This window comes from Sitophilus oryzae, unplaced genomic scaffold (assembly GCF_002938485.1).
Source record: "Sitophilus oryzae breed Bouriz unplaced genomic scaffold, Soryzae_2.0 scaffold_1018_pilon_pilon, whole genome shotgun sequence".
Classification (NCBI taxonomy): Eukaryota; Metazoa; Arthropoda; class Insecta; order Coleoptera; family Curculionidae; genus Sitophilus; species Sitophilus oryzae.
In genome coordinates, this window is record NW_022145636.1 from 1,258,998 (window position 1) to 1,276,648 (window position 17,651).

A 17,651-nucleotide genomic window follows, 5' to 3' on the forward strand; every position below is an offset into this window, starting at 1 on the left:
TGTTGATATTGGAATATACTTTTGGAAGAAAATAGGACAGATTTGGATACAGTAAACACTCTGTATCAGTGAGTATATACTGAAAATGAAATTTGTACAAAAGAAGATTTTTTTTTGGTAGAGTCTAATAGTTTTTTTCACGCAAAATGCTGAAAGAAATACCTAAAAAAATAACTGAAAAACATTTTTTATGTTGATATTAAAAATGCTTGAATAATACATCACCAAAAAAACTTTTGAAACAGGTGAAATGTCCGCCCAGAATGATAAAAAAATGTTTAAAGTACATTTTTGCTGTAAAATTTCTGTACTGTTATTGATTTTTTATTTAAATTTTACTGTATATACAGGGTGGTCAATTAGTGCGAGGAAGTCCAATATATCGTCGTTGTTATCCGGCAAAAAAAAGTTTTATATAAATGTACATGGTTTATAAAGGTCTATATCATAAAATATTTAGTTGTATACAGGGGGTACCAAAAAAAGTGATAAAGTTTTAATTTTTTTTAAATAGCAACATCCATTTTTCTTTACATAATCGAAATCAGAATAAAATTCTGCATATAGTATTTTTATTTGAAGCACTATGCTGAGTTGCCATTTTATTTCTTATTTACTAAAACTTTTGTTAAATAAACAAGTTCCAATCAGTTCATAACTTATAGGAACACTTTAAATACAAAAAATGTTCATTTTTTAATTATGCATCTAATAGAAAAATATTATACAGGGTGTTGCATTAAAAAAAATACGATATAGCATTTTAAATATTGCTATGTTGGCGACGCTATAAAAAAACCTGTATAAGATTATGTAAATTTTCCTTCGCAGATTTTTTTCTGTTATCTTTGGTGTTTAGGAAAATATAGCTAAGTTTTAGTAAAGTTAAATGTATTCGCATACAGTGTTTTTAACCAAAGTTTCAGTAAATAAGAAATAGAATGGCAACATTGCATAGTGCTTCAAATAAAAATACTATACTATATGCAGAATGCAGAATTTTATGTTGCACTCAATTATGTACAGAAAAACAGGGGTAGCAATTTAAAAAAAAACTTCTAACTTTATTATTACTTTTCATGGGACATCCTGTATACAAGGTGGTCCGAATTGTATTCCGGAAACTTCGGCAGCATATTCTGCAGATAAAAATAATTAAAACATTTCTTATAAATGTATGTCCTAAAATGCTTAGTTTCATGGAGATACAGGGTGTAGAAGTTTCATTTTTATTTCGATTTTTTCCAAATAATTTATGAAGGAAGGTAAATATTTGGATGAAAATTGGTGTTTGGGAGTTTTTTCACATGACACAGTTTTAGTTTGATGTCAATATGACCTCTACTTGTAGAGGGCGCCACCTACACATTTTTTAACAGGTTTCAATAATGACATGTATTTCCATTCTAAATATCTTGAGAACGGTTGCTCGTAGCGATTTTTACCAAGAGACATTTTTTACGTAAAAAGTCACAAAAATGTATATTTTTTCACTCAGTAGTTTTATACAGGTACAGAAGAAAAGTTATTACTCTTCAAAAGAGTTAAAACACATGTAGGTGGTGCCCTTTACAAATAGTAGATATATTGACATCAAAATCAAGTTTCTCATGTCAAAAAACTCCCAGACACCAATTTTCATCCAAATATTGACGTTACTTCAGAAATTATTTGGAAAAAATTGAAGTAAAAATGAAACTTCTACACCCTGTATCTCCGAAACTAAGCATTTTAGGACATACATTTATACGAACTTTATTACTTATTTTTATCTGCAGAATATGCTGCCGAAGTTTCCAGAATACAGTTCGGACCACCCTGTATAGCCATGCAACATTATTTATATAAAACTTTTTTCATTTCTTCGACAGCAACGACGATATTGGACTTCCTGTCTCTAATGGGCCACCCTGTATGTTTATCTCTCTCAGCATAGAGCGTTCGACTTTGGAAAACTAAGCTTTAGGCTATTTTAAATATATCTCATCGTGCTACAAACTACGAAGTACTTTGTCAATTCTCTGCATTGCTTTTAGAACAGTCTTGATTAGATTTAATTCTTTTTACAACTATACAGACTGGACCGCGCACGATGCGCAGCAAGTCGATGATCTCGTTAGTGTTCATGTGATCCACGCTCTCGTCGTTAACCTGAAAATAACAAGAATAAAAAGTTAGACAATAAAAAATACAATTCATCAACACCCACTATACTATGCCCGAAATGTTTCTGGAAATATTTCGTGAAACATTTCGCGAAGCATTTCTCGAAATACTTTCAGAAGCAAAGTCTGACTAGAATGACATATCATATGTCAACAATTGACATTTTCGAATATGGCTTATATGAAATTGCGATACATGCGATACATAACGAATATATACATACATTCCGACAAGCCGTCAGTGAAACAGAAGAAGGAATTAAGATCAATGGAGAAACCATCAATAATTTAATGTACGCGGACGATACAGTTCTCATAGCAGATAGTGCTGAGGGATTGCAGAAATTAATAGACTGAGCGGTAGAGGCATGTGATATGTATGGTATGGGGCTTAATTGCAAGAAGACCAAAATTCCAGCAGTTAGTAAAAATGTTGAGGCGCAGTTCAAGGCGAATAACGAAACCTTGAAAACAGCAGATACAATCACGTATTTGGGCTGTAGCCTGAACAAGGAATGGGATCACTCACGCGAGATCAGATGCCGCATAGAAAAAGCCAGAACCGTTTTAACCGCCTTAGAAAGATCCTATGCAATATGCACCTGAATATTGCTATAAGAGCACAGGTCTTAAGGTGCTACGTATTCTCCACGCTCCTATATGGAGTGGAAGCTTGGACCTTGACAGATGCTACATCTAAACGCTTGGAAGCCTTTGAAATGTGGTGTAACGTTTTTAGTTCGTTACATGTCTTTTTTATATATAATATATGATGTCTGGGCATATCGTCACCCGATTCCGTATCGTTCGGGCCTGATGATTTATTTGATGAATTTTTACGTTCCACAACCCTGTTTTCGTTTGACACAACCCTGTTATCGCTCTGTGGAGGCGCGCGCTGTCAACATCGCTTCTGTCAACTCTCTGTGATTTAACTTCACTTTTGGTTAGACTGTTTGGCCTGTCAGACGCCATTAGTCCCAGTTTTTGAGAAATTGTGATTATTTAAATCTTGCTGTGTAATCTGAATCAGCTGCTATTTCGAAGCTACAGGTAAAGATGAGATATTATCCTTTTAGATTCGTTACTATTACTGCGTATTTTTAGGGTAGAGTTGCGGATGCCCCAATCTAACTTGTAATTGTGTTTTGCTGGCACGTTGGCGTCCTTTTTCTTTTTGTCCTCCAGAATGTCACATGGAAGGGAAGGACAGGTTCTTTATTATTTAGTGAGCCCTCGGAAGTAATTCGAGGTAGGTTCATTTGTTTATAAGATCTTGTTTGGTTTTAAACAAGAGTTTCATATTTGTAGGGTCCAAGATACGGACTGTGTCCAAGGTACGGACTATTTCCAAGGTACGGACTGTGTCCAAGGTACGGACTGTGTCCAAGGTACAGACTGTGTCCAAGGTACGGATAGTGTCTTATGTACAGACATTATCTTATGTACAGATGTCCTGTGGACGAGTGTCCCCAGTTAGAATGATTTTTTTCCTACATATAAGTGCCACAGCGTGGATGTAGCTTGAATCCCATGCTGCTTCGTTCCCAGCTATAAGCTAGTTAGTTACGGGTGTATCAAGTCATGGTGTCCTCATTCTGGCCCCTTTGGTTGTGTTGGATGGCTGATACAGAGATGCGAGACCACCTCACGCTGTTACTGTTTAAAGCAGGATTGCATAAAGAACAGCTAAGTGTAGATTTAAGTTATAGTTTTGCATTTAACATTCAAAACATTTACAGTCTTAAACAATAACGTACATCTTAAATAATATCGTATAGACTATGTTGAGTGGTTAGATTGTTAAGAACATTCATGTCGATTTAGTAGTTAAAATATAATTTAGATCTTAGGTTTCATTGCATTATGTCTTGTAATAGTATTACTTTTTTATAGATATTATTATTGCACTAACATCATATAAAATATATCAAATTAATTAAAGTAATGCTACATTTCATATATTCTCTTAAACTTTACATGTCTTGTATTTTATCATAGTTGTTTTCATAGATATTTAGTACAACTCTTACCACCACTTTCTTTGACATATAACCACTACATATTCACTAGAACTCTACAATGTCATGTATCAGCAACGAACATCATGAATAAATATAGTCATTAGTTTTAAGTAATATACAACTGTGTTTTCTTTCTCTGTACATGCCTGGCGCCCAATATCTATTTTTTTGTTTATTGTTATTAATTAGTTTTCTTTCCAGTGAAATACCTTATCCACGACTGCTCTCCGATGAAAAGCTGCCGTTCGCAGTGGTGGTTGTTTAAAAAACGCTACAGTGGTGCTATTGCCGCATGCTCAGGATTTCATACACTTACCAAGTTACAAACAACACCGTGATCCAGAGAGTGCAAAAAGAACTAGAAATGGTACATAGTGTGAAAGTGAGAAAAATGGCATACCTTGGGCATGTGATGCGTAATGATAAATACCAACTTATCCAACTAATACTGCAGAGTAAAATCGATAGTAGCGGTCAGGGACGACGACGAACATCATGGCTGAAAAATATTAGACAGTGGACGGGCGTAAACGACGACCGTATATTTATTCAGGCCGCCTGTCAATAGGATTATATGGACCAATATGATTGCCAACATCCATAGAGGATAGGCACTGAAAGAAGAAGAAGATACATAACGACGATTTGACTCGAATTACCAAGTGTGTGGTACGAAATTATTCCTAAAAAAAGGCTTTTTCAAAATATGCTAATGAGCCACCCTCGTTCCATTTGAAGAAATTGAGATATGATTAAAAATACGATTTGGGCATTTTTAACTTGCTCTTTCCAAGGCTCCTTGAAAAAAAGTAGTGTTTTTAACACAGCCATGGCACTCTAGATTGAATTTTAAAATACGATTTTTTATTAAGCAAAAATGTCAAAAATTGACATATATGTCATTCTAAATCAAATCAAATCAAATCAAATCTCGTTTTTTTTTATCTAAAAAAATAAAAAAGTTATAGGGGCGAGTCACTTTTGAGACGCACCCGGTACAGTAAACAAATATATTTCCAAAACTTAAAATCGTAAAACTGCAGGGCAACAGTAACCAGTGGGGATAGAGAGGGGGGCCCATGGGGCCCGGTCCCCCCCTAAAATCTATAAATTGGCTCAAATATTAGGCTTTTGGGTAAAAAATGGCACCATAAAAAACACATTCTACATTACTTTATATTTGGGCCCCCCCCTAAAATAAATTCCTGTATCCGCCCCTGACAATAACTAACTGTTCTGACGGCCCGTCTTTTATAGGTTATGATCCACGGTGTTAAACCATGGTACAAAGAATACAAGGTATGATCGATAGCGGCTCCAATTTCGTTCGGTTCGCGCATACCACCTGTGACGTCACTAGGAAAATAATGAATAAATAAAAAATAAAAAAAGTTGACAGGAGATCTGCAATTTTTGGGGTTATGGTTAAGAATTGTTTATTTTAAGACTTTTTAGTTCGTTTAATTTAATAATTACTAAAACCAGCAGTTCCAAAAATATATTTAAAAATAATAATTATCTATTAACATGGATTTGGACGATAGGTAAGAATACTGAATTTATTTCTATATTCGGTATAAAATTGTTTATTAGGTTTTTAGTTTGCGATGTTTATGGTAAATAATTTTCATTTTCATTGCCTCTGAATTCACATGAGGACAGAGTTGAGGATATCTATGGAAAAGTAACCACAAGAGGAATTGTTACATCATTTAAAAAATATTGGGAAGTTTATTGTTTCCCATCGAAAAGTAGAAAATGCCAATGCAGATGAACGTATTGTAATTGTGATAGAAGTAATCCAAGGGTGAAGTTTATTATAATTAGTGGAAGTAATTCCAAGGGTGAAGTTTATTATAATTAGTGACCTGTGCTTTTCTTTTTATATGTAGATGTTTCTGGTTTTGAGAATAAATCCGTTGAACGACACCCAAAATTTAGAGGAAGTATTTGCATACCCAGAATATGCCCATCAAAGATTATATAGCTCAAATTTCCTTTAATGGTAGGCAATTATTCAATGCAAATTAACTTTTTAAGTGACTGAAATATTAAATAGTTTACAATATGGTATATCATTAAAAATATATTACTTTTAGGTACAATTAGGGCCTGATACATTTCAAAAAGTAGAATATTATTTTATATTAAATGAGGTATTGTACCAACAGTCAATTTATATTAATACCGGAGATGAAAAAATAACAGAATAAATAGTTCTTTTTTTATACTACAAAAATAAACTATAGAATACAACAGTATTTAAAAAAATAAATAAAAAGTTATGTCCCGGCCGAGATTCGAACTCCGGTCTCTCGCTTCCTAGCCCAACTCCTTACGCACTGCTCCACAGTAACTTGCTTAGCGATAATTCAATGACGGTATATAAACAAAAAAAACAGGTTTATAACAATATCTTGACGATTTGAACTGGCGCGCGGAGCGTGCTGACCAATAGCGCCTGTTATCACCTGTGACGTAGCGACCAACCTGCGCAATATCATACCTTGTATTCTTTGTACCATGGTGTTAAACTAATAGTTTCTATAAATATTTCGTAAAACATTTCGGGATAGTGTACCTAGAGGGTATTTTAGAAATTATAGGTAAATTAAAGCTAAATATACTGATGATTTTTTTCCATTTTGACGAACGAAATAATTTTCGAGCCAATTATTAATACTATTTACCTTTATTATCCTATCACCAGGCCTGATGCGTCCATCTTTGGCAGCCACAGAGTCAGCGTGGACAGCACTGACATATGTCACTCCAGCAGCGCCTTGCAAACTGAAGCCAAGCCTGCTGTTCCAGCCCCTATTCAGTTCAATGGCAAGAATCTGCGTAAAAATACATTTTTTTAAAATTATTTGCAAAATTAGGCGCTTACAAAAAGTAACTTGTACAGTTATTGTAAAATACTCCGGCCGTCAATAATTTATTCAACTTTATGATATTGTCATTGATACATTTTTGAAGCATTGAAGTCAAAAACATTTTTTTTCGTGTCATGAAATATTCAATTAAAGAGAAAGTCACCACGATGAAAATGATAGTTTGGTGAAAATAGCTACCAAAAAAAGTTGATTGGTAGCCTCTGATCTAATACAATACTTTTTTTTAATTAATAGGTGAGCCAAAAAACGATACCCTTAAAAGTTACATGGGGTTTCCTCTTTGATTGTAGTTAAAGAAAATTGTATTGACAAAGAAATAATTATTGTTCTAAACGTCCTACCTCGTAATCTTCCTTCATTGGTGTCATTTTGTCACCATCCACCTTCATTTCAGGCCTTCTTTCCGTATCTTTCTTCAAAATTCCTTTCTTCCTCTTGATGGTATCCGTTTCTTCATCCTTATGCGTGTTTTGGCTGCTTTTGGAAGTGCTACTGCTGCTCCGCGCATCAGTCTCGACGCATGGAGGATGCGCAGATTGGTAGGCAGGGTTTTTGTAACTGTAAACAGGACAAATTTATGTAGAAATATCTACAAGAATATAAACAACGCATCAATGCTTGTATTATACCGAGTGTTGCATCGTCGGACGGGACATAGGAAATCCCATGTAAATTTTAATGGGGTCAATTATTGGCTTTCCTAATTATTTTACAGAATAATTCTATTTAGGTTTATTGAAGAGCACTAAAACCCACATTCAAAAGAATAACTTTAGATATTTTTGATTAGCTCGTTTACGAGTTATCGCCGATTTCTTTTTAAATATTTCTCCTGTCTTATTAGTCAAGGTAAAAGATACCTGTCACAAATGAAGTTGTAATTTCAGAAATTTATCTATTTAGTGCTTTATTATTATTATTAAAAACTCATACCTACATCGAAAATATTTTTATAGTCACGAATTACACTACCGAAGAAAAAGTATTGATGATTAAATGGTATTATCAAGGAAATAGTTATTAAAAGGTGTCGGACATGTTTGCTGCTCTGTATCCGAATAGACCGATACCTGGAAAACCTACAATCGCAAGGAATATCCAGAGATTTAAGAACAAAGGTACCCTAATAAATAACTGCAGATGTGAAGCAAGGCAGGAAAAAAGAGAAGATGCAAGAAATGATACCGACTTGGAAGTTTTATTGTGCGTTGAAGAGAACGATGGAAAGATCAGCACAAGGAAACTTGAGGATGAAATAGGAATAGATCACACTACAGCGTTTCGAATTTTGAAACGACATAAATACTACTCCTTCAAATATGTCTGACGTTACTTCAACATAGTTGTCTAATTAGTCCAACTTTAACCACTAGTTATCATTTTGTGTCAGTTAAAACAAAAAAAATTCTGAGGAATAGAAAACCTTAATAATATTTTGAAGATATATAAATTTCCCATTGAACACCAGAAAAATATACTGGGTGTTCCATTTAAAATAAAGGAGTAACTTGCTTTTAAAAGTGTCTTAAAACTGTGTAACTTTTCGGGTCAAATTTCAATTTGGTTTAGCATACATTGGTTACTGTAATTAAATATCAGACAATACAAGGTCAATTAAAATTTAGATGTTATCGAAATTTAAAATTTACTCCTCATTTTCACAAAATGTGAAATATATCAAAATTCTTAGATTTTAGGTATATGCCTCTTTAATAAAACTCATCTTTATTTTTTTCCTAGAGTCCGAAAATCAATTAATATATAGCGTGTTCGATTAGAAAAAACACAAATTTGATGTGTAACTTTTTTTGGGGAGACCCTGTATAATTCTATATATTTTTATAAAATGCTTTCAGTTAACCTACATATGCTGCCAAAATTTAATTTCGATATAAACTACCGTTCTCCTTGGAGCTTCTGTGGCCTATGGGAGGCGCCACCCTGTATATAGGTAGAGTGTTTAGTACAAATGGTATATTACCTGAAGGTACTTGAGGTTCCTTCGAGTGGAATGTGAGGCATGCTGGCAGGTTCAGAGGGAAAACTGGCTTTATTTTCTAACTCTATATGACTTCCATCATCGACACCTGCAAAAAAATATTTATTACAATTCACATCAAGACATTTACAAATTACTTTAAACATAATTATAAAACGCTTCAACTAGACTTAACTTACCAAGGTTATAGGCCAAATTTGGAGCATCCAAAACTTCCGGATCCAAATTATTCAATTCATACGCGTTATGAGCCAGCGAAAAATTGAACCTCGGCTTCCTAGTAGCTACCGGAGTCTGATTTGGGTTGTACAGATCCAAAGAACTGGGCCTACAACAAGAACTACAGCTAAAATTTTTCGATATCCTTCAAAACCAAACCAATCTATACCTTGAAGGCCTGTCCATATCCTCACTATCGATACTAAACAACGAATTGTAAGCGTCCTCTTCGAAATGAGCGGCGCACTTGAGCAAACCTTCGTGGAACTGTTCCTCTGGAATGAGGTACTTGATGCCGGAAGAGGAGGAGTCCTGGGACGCGTCACTGGGACAGTTGTGACGTCTTAGTCTTCTGGGTGAGGAGGACCTGTGACCTGGAGGCTCCTGGAGGTTGCTGGGTAAGAGTTTTCGTACTGCGATATCGTTCAGCATGTCCACAGCTTCTTGCCTGTAACAAAAAAATAAATCTAGTAAAATTATTGTTCCATTTTAAGTGAAGATTTTTATTATTTGATCATCAAATGGTAATATGGAAAAAGGAATTTTTTAAAATAGCTTATAGAAGATTATAATACACTGATAAAAAGATAGACTTGAACTAAAATCGTCATCGTTCTTGAAAAAAAAATATTAGTGGCAGGAGAATTTATTTTAGCGCAAAAGAAAATATTTTGCTTGAAGAAAAACTCTCTTATCTCAAGAAAACTTGTTCTCTTGAAAAATTCGAAAATTTCTCTTGAATCTATTTTCATTTAACCAAGTGCAAGTTACTTTGTTTTAAGATAATAACAAAAATATGTATAGACTTCTCTTAGATCAAAATAAATTTTAGTTGAGTCAATAGTATTCGCTATTGGTTTAAGAAAAGTGTCTCTTTAATCAAGAAATATCCCTTTTCAATCAAGAATTTTTGCATGAATCAAAGAGACTATTGTTCTTGTAGCAAGAACTTCTTTGCATATTCATTTTGGGTCAAAAGTGAAATACTTTGGACAGATAGATTCTTCTATTCTCTAAAGTAATTTTTTAAAGCTTATGAAAAGATAGTTAATGCTTTGGTTAAAGAAACGTCGTTCTTGACCCTATTGAAAAGCGCCAATCTTTTGGGTCAAAGTCGTATTCATTTCGACTGTGAGATCCTTTTTTTCAGTGTACACACTTTATTATCAATATTTGTTACATTTGTAGCTGCTTTTTTATCTGCCTTACATGCCCAAGCTTGCAAAACTGTTTTTTAGTCACGATTAATAAAATTAAAATAAAAATTAAATTAATAAATTATACATATATTTTACCTAAATTATTATTAGATATTATTGCTATTAGTTGTTATTACTATTAAAATAAATATTATTTTTACGTGAGGAATCTCCCCACGACAGATGGCACATGTTTTCTGAAACACCCTGTATGTGGCAAATTTGTATTTTTTTATGATATAGTATTGAGCAACTTCCATTTCTATCAGTCATTTGTCATCATCTATAACCAATAATCTGTAGATTTTCTGTCCTGCGGTAAGACGTCTATTTGATAAAATCACTTAATATTTCTGAAACAGTTAAAGATAGGTATAGGACATTATATATAAAATATGTCTAGAATTTCCCGAGGAATCCAAAAATCGAATAATATACAGGGTATTATATTTAAAATAAAAAAGTTGGTATTGGTAACTATTACACGACACACCCTGTATAAAAAGTTTTTACTGAAAAAAATGCGCAATTAAAAATACTAATCGACGTGTCCGAGGTTTTTTTTGAAAACACCTCCGTTTATTTATTATTAATTTTATTCTATTTTACTTATACACAAACGGTATATATTTAATATTACTGTTTATAAAAAGATACAATATTCCTATATAAAATTTGTAGGATTTCTTTAAAAATATTAAGTAGCCAAAAATTAAAAAAAAAATGCTTCAGTAAATAATTTCATTAACGTCTGATTCAAGCTTTAAATTACTGAGAAAAATTAGTCTAGATTCGGCCTTAGCTTTTCCGTTTACTAGACACGGCGCGCGCTTGGGTAAAATTTCGAAAAGTTGGCCGTGCACGCTTGGCTGTCAAGATCAACAGAAAAAAAAGACGTTCTGAAGTAAAAAATATACTAAATTATGTCGTGTTTGTATTATTTTGTGTAATTATTTGTTCAAATAGTGCTGTTTTGTACTGTGTGTTGTTTTAAAATGTGTTTTACGCGTGTGTTAATGTAACTTTTGTATCAAGCTGTAACAGTTTTGCTGGAACTTAAGGTAAGTAACGATATTGTCTATACATATATGTCCACGTTTATTTTGAGTGTTCGAAACAGGCTTGAATAGCTAAAATGGCATCAAATACTGATAGAAACGTGTACAGGGTGACTCATTTTCGTGTGTTTTATGAGGTTTCTTGTTTATGGGTAGAAATACAAAGATTACTGTGCTACTTTTCTATGAAACTATAAAGATGCTACACATAGATTTGTCCTAGCCCCCTTGGTTCCTGAAATACAGAGCGAACTTGAAAATTTTGCATTTTTCGATTCTCTTCGTATCTCGGTTATCTTATAACTTATAGAAAAGGTGAAAACTTTGTCCCATGGAGTTTTTCACGTAGAATCCAGTGGCATATGTAAAAGAGGGCAACACTGTGCCGGTCAAGCTTAACCACGTGATTAAAATTTTAATTGGTGTTTTTCAAAAATAAGGTAACAAATGCATTATTTAACTTGTTTCTCTTCTGGTGTACGAGATTCCTGTAGCGTGCATTTTTATACGAGACACCTTGTATACACGTCTGTTAAATTGTTTGCTATTCTCCTATTGTTCCCGGAAACATGTAATGTATATTTATAAGAACAATAAAAAGAAATAACCCAGCGACAGCGAAAATAAAAAAAAACACGCTACAAAAGGGAGTGGAAAAATGAAAAACCGTCAAAAATTCTCGGGCAACGAGATGCTCTGAAATGCGGGCCAGCTACACACATCACTAATTTACAAAAGAGGTAGCTATATAGCAACGCCATATTGCACACCAGAATCCGCACTGAAATTTATTACTAGGGATGTGCTGTTTTCAGGTGAAACATCGATATACTGGGCGTTTTTCAAAAGTGTATATAACTTTTTTATTTTTTCAGATAAAAAAAACGAAAATTGGTATGTTAGAACATAACATAATATTTCGTACAGTTTCGAAAAATCTGGTCATTGATTAATCACGATCATGCTTAAAGCGCTTGACGTAAAAAGCTGATTTTTGGAAAACGGATTGACTCCAGGGTGTAGAGGTTCGATAAGAAGGGATTTTTCAAAACTCGAATTCCAAGGGGGTGAAACCACCCCTCAAATATTAGAATATTTTTTAATTTAAAACCGGTGAGTTTTTCGGAAAAAACTCTTAAACACGTATATTTTATTTTGTTGTTTTACATATTTTAAGACTTTTTTAAAAATTATACAAGGTGTTTCATAAAATATGACCATTGAGTAATCACGATTCTGCTTAAACTGCTTAACGTTTAAAGCTGATTTTTGGCAAACGGATTGACTGTGGGGTGTAGCGGTTCGATAAGGAGGGGTTTCTCGAATCTCAAATTCCAAGAGGGCGAAAACGCCCCTTAAATATTACAATATTTCTTATTTAAAAAACGGTTAGTCTTTCGGGAAAACGCATAATTTATATAGTTTTTTTACAATTTTGAAATTTTTTAAAAAATCGTACAGAGTGTTCCAAAAAGTTGGGTAGTTGATTAACCACGATTCTGCTTAAACTGCTTGACGTAAAAAACTACCCCTCAAATATTACCAAGTTATATAATAATATCGTCATATTGTTTTTTCTCATGCTGACATAAATGTGAGAAAATGTTATCCAGTTTGTATGGTAATGGTAATTCTTGCTTTGCTTTATCATCACCATTACAAATGATTAATTCGACGCGAACGAAGTCGCGGGTACACGCTAGTATATCAATAATTATGAAAAAAAACTCTATCGATATTTCGATATATCGATAGTTCCAGGATATCCCTATCATTGCAGCAATATAATCCGACGGTGCAGGATAATACTGCTTTGCAAATTTCAATTATCAGGTCGAAATTTATGTTCTTTCGAACGAATGGCACATTCACACGTTCTCAATCAGACAAAGATACAGAGCAGATCTATTCCTGGTGTACATTGTTCGTTTCCAAATTAATAGAAGACCGTATAAAGGACCTTTGAAACTTTTGAGTTTAAAATTTAATGAAAAATCATGTTTTCACCATTAAATATCGAAAAAAACATGATTTTGTGAACAAAAAGTGACATAATATGCTTAGGTTCTATTTTTGATGGCAAATGATCTGAAAAAATAAAATATCTTGTGATTTCCGTTAAAAAAACTATACTTTTATATATATTTTCAAGTAATTTTTTTATTACATTTTTATAGTTACCCTGTATGTATATGTATTTATTAAGTTAATAATAGCAAATTATGTTCTCTTTTGATAGAAGATCGACATAAATAATTAATTAAAAAATTAAGATATGATTTGGTTAATTTTAAAACTGTATTATTGTATTAGTTTATTGTTATGTATTATAAAATTGTAGCAATTAAAGTACTGACCTCAAGTTAGCCTTTCTTGAAAACGAAGCCCTAGGAGTGGTCTCTGTGGGGCTCAATGTAGCTACTGGAGTTTGCGCTGAGTCCCTGTATAGCTTTAATTTAACTTTATCTCCACACTGACGCAGATACTGTACGGCTTGTTCGTGGCTCATTGGTGATATCTCCACCTCATTTACCTGAAGAATAAAGAAAATACAAGTAATGTTAATATTAAAAAAATAATATTAATAGTACTGAGTATGTGGCTGGTTCTTTGTGAAACATCGTTGAAATAGTGTTAGTAATATATGTAGGTGGCTACAAGTAGGAGTCATACTGACCTCTAAATCAAATTTCTCTAATCAAAAAACACCCAGACACATCCCCTGTATCTCCGAAACGAAGCACTTTAGGACATAAATTTATACGAAATTTTTACTTATTTTTATCTGCAGAATATGGTGCCGAAGTTTCCCGAATACAATTCGGACCACCCTGTATATTAATGTTTCCACTGAGGTCAGAGAATTTTCAAAAAGAGATTAATATTATTAAACAAATCGCCATGCGCCATCAACAATGGATATAAGTAGTGTTCCCTTATTGATAATATGATAAAAGAAGAAATACTGGTATAATAATGTTAATCTACGACAATGTCATTATGACACATGTAACATTGTCATTTGGATGTCATTATGGCTTTCATAATAGAGCTATTATGAATTCATAATATCACGCAAATTTTAAAATAAGAAACAAGCAAAAAAAGGTACCTAAATACGATTATTTATTGTAAACATTAATTATATCAGTACAATTGGTTAAATTAATTCCAGACGATGACAGGTGAGTTGAATTTTTAGAAAGTAAATTTATTTCCTGAGCGCTTGAACTTATTGAAGATCCATCATTGCCAGAAATGTTACCCAAGATATTACATGACACTTTTTTTCTTATTTTCTTTGGAATTTTCTATATAGCACCTGATAATTTTGAATTTTAATTTTTATGAGGATATCTCTGATATTTTAAATTAAATCAAATCTCTTTGGATCGTCCCTCGTGTCGCGTCGTAGATTAAATTTTGAATGATACACATTCGATACGAACTTTTTAATGAAACTTGTGTAACTAAGCGTTACACGTGTTTCATTATGATGTTCGTATCGAACTTGTATCATTAATAACAATAACTATAATGTTCTTACTGCGATGATCTTGTCTCCTGCTTTGATTCTGCCATCAGTTAGGGCTGGCTCTCTGACTAAGGCTCTGACGTAGTGACCTAGGGCACTGTCATCCTCCTTTCTAAGGGTGAATCCCAACGAACCTTGGATTTTCGTAAGTGTTATCTCGAATTCCTGGAAAAAAATGGATAGCAATAAGTAGGGGTGAGAATTGTATCTAATAAATCTATAGCTTTAAATAAGAAGACTAAGGAAGGAGCATATCAAAAATCTTAGGTACACCGCGATGGGCCTCAAATATGGCCGTCTTAAATTCCGGTTTATCAGTGTCGTTCTAATTTTATTTAAAAATTGTAAAACTATGATGTAGACATGGGATAGACTCAATAATTTGTTGTTTTATTTTACGTTGTGAATAAATGTTGGTAGTTATTAAAATTGTTATAAAAATATATAATTCTAATAAAAATAGATAAGTTATAATAAGTATTTATTAACACAAACATCCGATACGCTACTGAAGCAGGTAAGTAAAATTAACGTATCTAAATTCTTTGACATCTAATCTTTGACAAGTAATAAATAAAAGCTAAAATCCAAGAAAAATATATAATTTAGTTAATTTAAGTGAATTTCATAAATGATCGGTTTACTGCACGTATGTATATTTTATAGTCACTTACTAGCGAAAAGTTGTTCCATTATTTCACTCAATTTTTGCCGAGATCTACCGCACGCTACACAACCAACTATTTTAGAGTCTTTTTCGATAAATCGCGATAGTGTCACTGTTAATTTAAGTTCTGCCACAATTTCCATCTAGATTTACTACCTTTATACAACTATCAGTAGTAGAATAAATAATAAATAACATAAAATAAGCTCCGTAAAGACTGACAAATCCACAAAATTTCAAATCAAATTCAAATGTGTCAAATGAATCGTCAAACAGAACTGTCATGGATCCTCACCCTAGAGTGCTTTTTCCGCCCACCATGCATGAATATATGGATAGCATTATGCTCCTTCCTTAGTCTTCTTATTCAAAGATCTATAGTTAGGGATAACAGGAGAAGATAATGATAAAAGCCTAATAATGAAGTGAATTGAAATTAGAGTTTTTTTACCAATCTTGTGATATGGATGACTGACTGCATGATGGAATAATTGAAACCAATCGATTTGACAGTTAAAACAGTTAAAAAAAACGAAATAAAAATATAATTTCTACACCCTGTATCTTCGAAACTAAGCATTTTAGCGAGAGAATATGAACTTTTTTGTTTATTTTTATCTACAGAATATGCTGCCGAAATTTCCGGAATACAGTTCGGACCACCCTGTATGTTGTCTAGCATGGCACTGATTTGTAGTGGACATTAATTATTACAATTTAGCTGTAAGCGTGAGTGACGTGAGCTGTCAATTGCAGAAAATGGCGGAATTCCAAACCAGTTTACATAAAAATTAATTTTCAAAGTATAATTTTTGTGATTTACTTAGTTATTCTGCTATTTCAAATCAGAGATATATAGATGGTGTAAAAAACTACAGTTTATTCTTTGAACCATAGACTATATGATATAGACTAGATAGAAAAAATCGTACACCCTGTATATACAAACATAATAATTTAAGAATCGCCGAATGTCGAGGAGAATTCATCACTCCGTCGATCTTTCTCTTATCGATTTTCCATTTTTTCTTTTTCTTGACAGCTCAATTCCCTTTATACACGCTTGATAAAGACCGCTCGGCATCTACATTCGCATGTATTTGGGTCAGAGCTATTTCTACCCTTGTGTGCGATGCGGGGGACTTACACGCACCCCGTAATGGATTATCGCGGGCATTCGCCTTACAAGAATATTAAGAAATACTAAAAAATCTCAAAAAGTAGGCTAAATGGAGTTTTTACAAGAGATAAAAATCGTAGTAAATACTAAAATGGCTATTTTACAACAAAAATCAGTTGTCGTTGTAGTTAGAAAAGTATTCGTGTTCCGACGACCACACGGTATATCAGGTTATTTCATTTCTAGTTATATAATTTTTAAATGCTTTAGAGCTAAATGGAGATATTATATAACACTCTTTTCCTGTTTAGACAAAGTTTAAAGGACATTTCCAGACTTAAGGGGTACGAAGTCAGTCGTGTCAGCTAATTTTTAAATATTTTGACTTACCCCGTGGTAGTACTCGTCTTCGGGAGTAGTCCCATAACAATTCCCCGCCAAATTCAGACTATTCGGTGGTTCCCTGCGTGTGGGGGGAGGCGGGGGCACCTCAGAAATGGGACTCACGCAGTTTAGGACATCGGGAGGGGGCCGACATACCCTGAGCTCCACCTGGTTGGAGGCCGTACGTAATACATCTAAGGCTTCCTGAAAAGAAATCAGATCATCAATAATAGTTATTTTTTATACAAGACGATAATGAAATTTTATCGTCGTGCATAAAACAATATTTTTTTCCATAGCGAGTTACGTTTTAAAAAATATTCAGAAATTATTATTTCAAGGAATTTATTACGGGTAGAAAAATATTGTGCTGGGTTGGCGTTG

General features: G+C 33.3%; 1 protein-coding gene across 1 annotated transcript in view; it reads right to left on the reverse strand.

Moving 5' to 3' along the window:
- Positions 1-1,820: 1,820 nt before the first annotated feature.
- Positions 1,821-17,651, reverse strand: part of LOC115874802 — a 118,237-nt gene continuing 102,406 nt past the window's right edge. The window contains exons 4-12 of the mRNA XM_030890111.1: positions 17,274-17,471; positions 15,109-15,261; positions 13,919-14,094; positions 9,474-9,752; positions 9,265-9,413; positions 9,068-9,173; positions 7,428-7,644; positions 6,880-7,029; positions 1,821-2,151 (exon numbers count right to left, since the gene is read on the reverse strand). Of these exons, the coding sequence (XP_030745971.1) occupies positions 2,014-2,151; positions 6,880-7,029; positions 7,428-7,644; positions 9,068-9,173; positions 9,265-9,413; positions 9,474-9,752; positions 13,919-14,070 (1,191 nt within the window). The 5' untranslated portion in view covers positions 14,071-14,094; positions 15,109-15,261; positions 17,274-17,471 and the 3' untranslated portion in view covers positions 1,821-2,013. The remainder of the gene's footprint in view (positions 2,152-6,879; positions 7,030-7,427; positions 7,645-9,067; positions 9,174-9,264; positions 9,414-9,473; positions 9,753-13,918; positions 14,095-15,108; positions 15,262-17,273; positions 17,472-17,651) is intronic.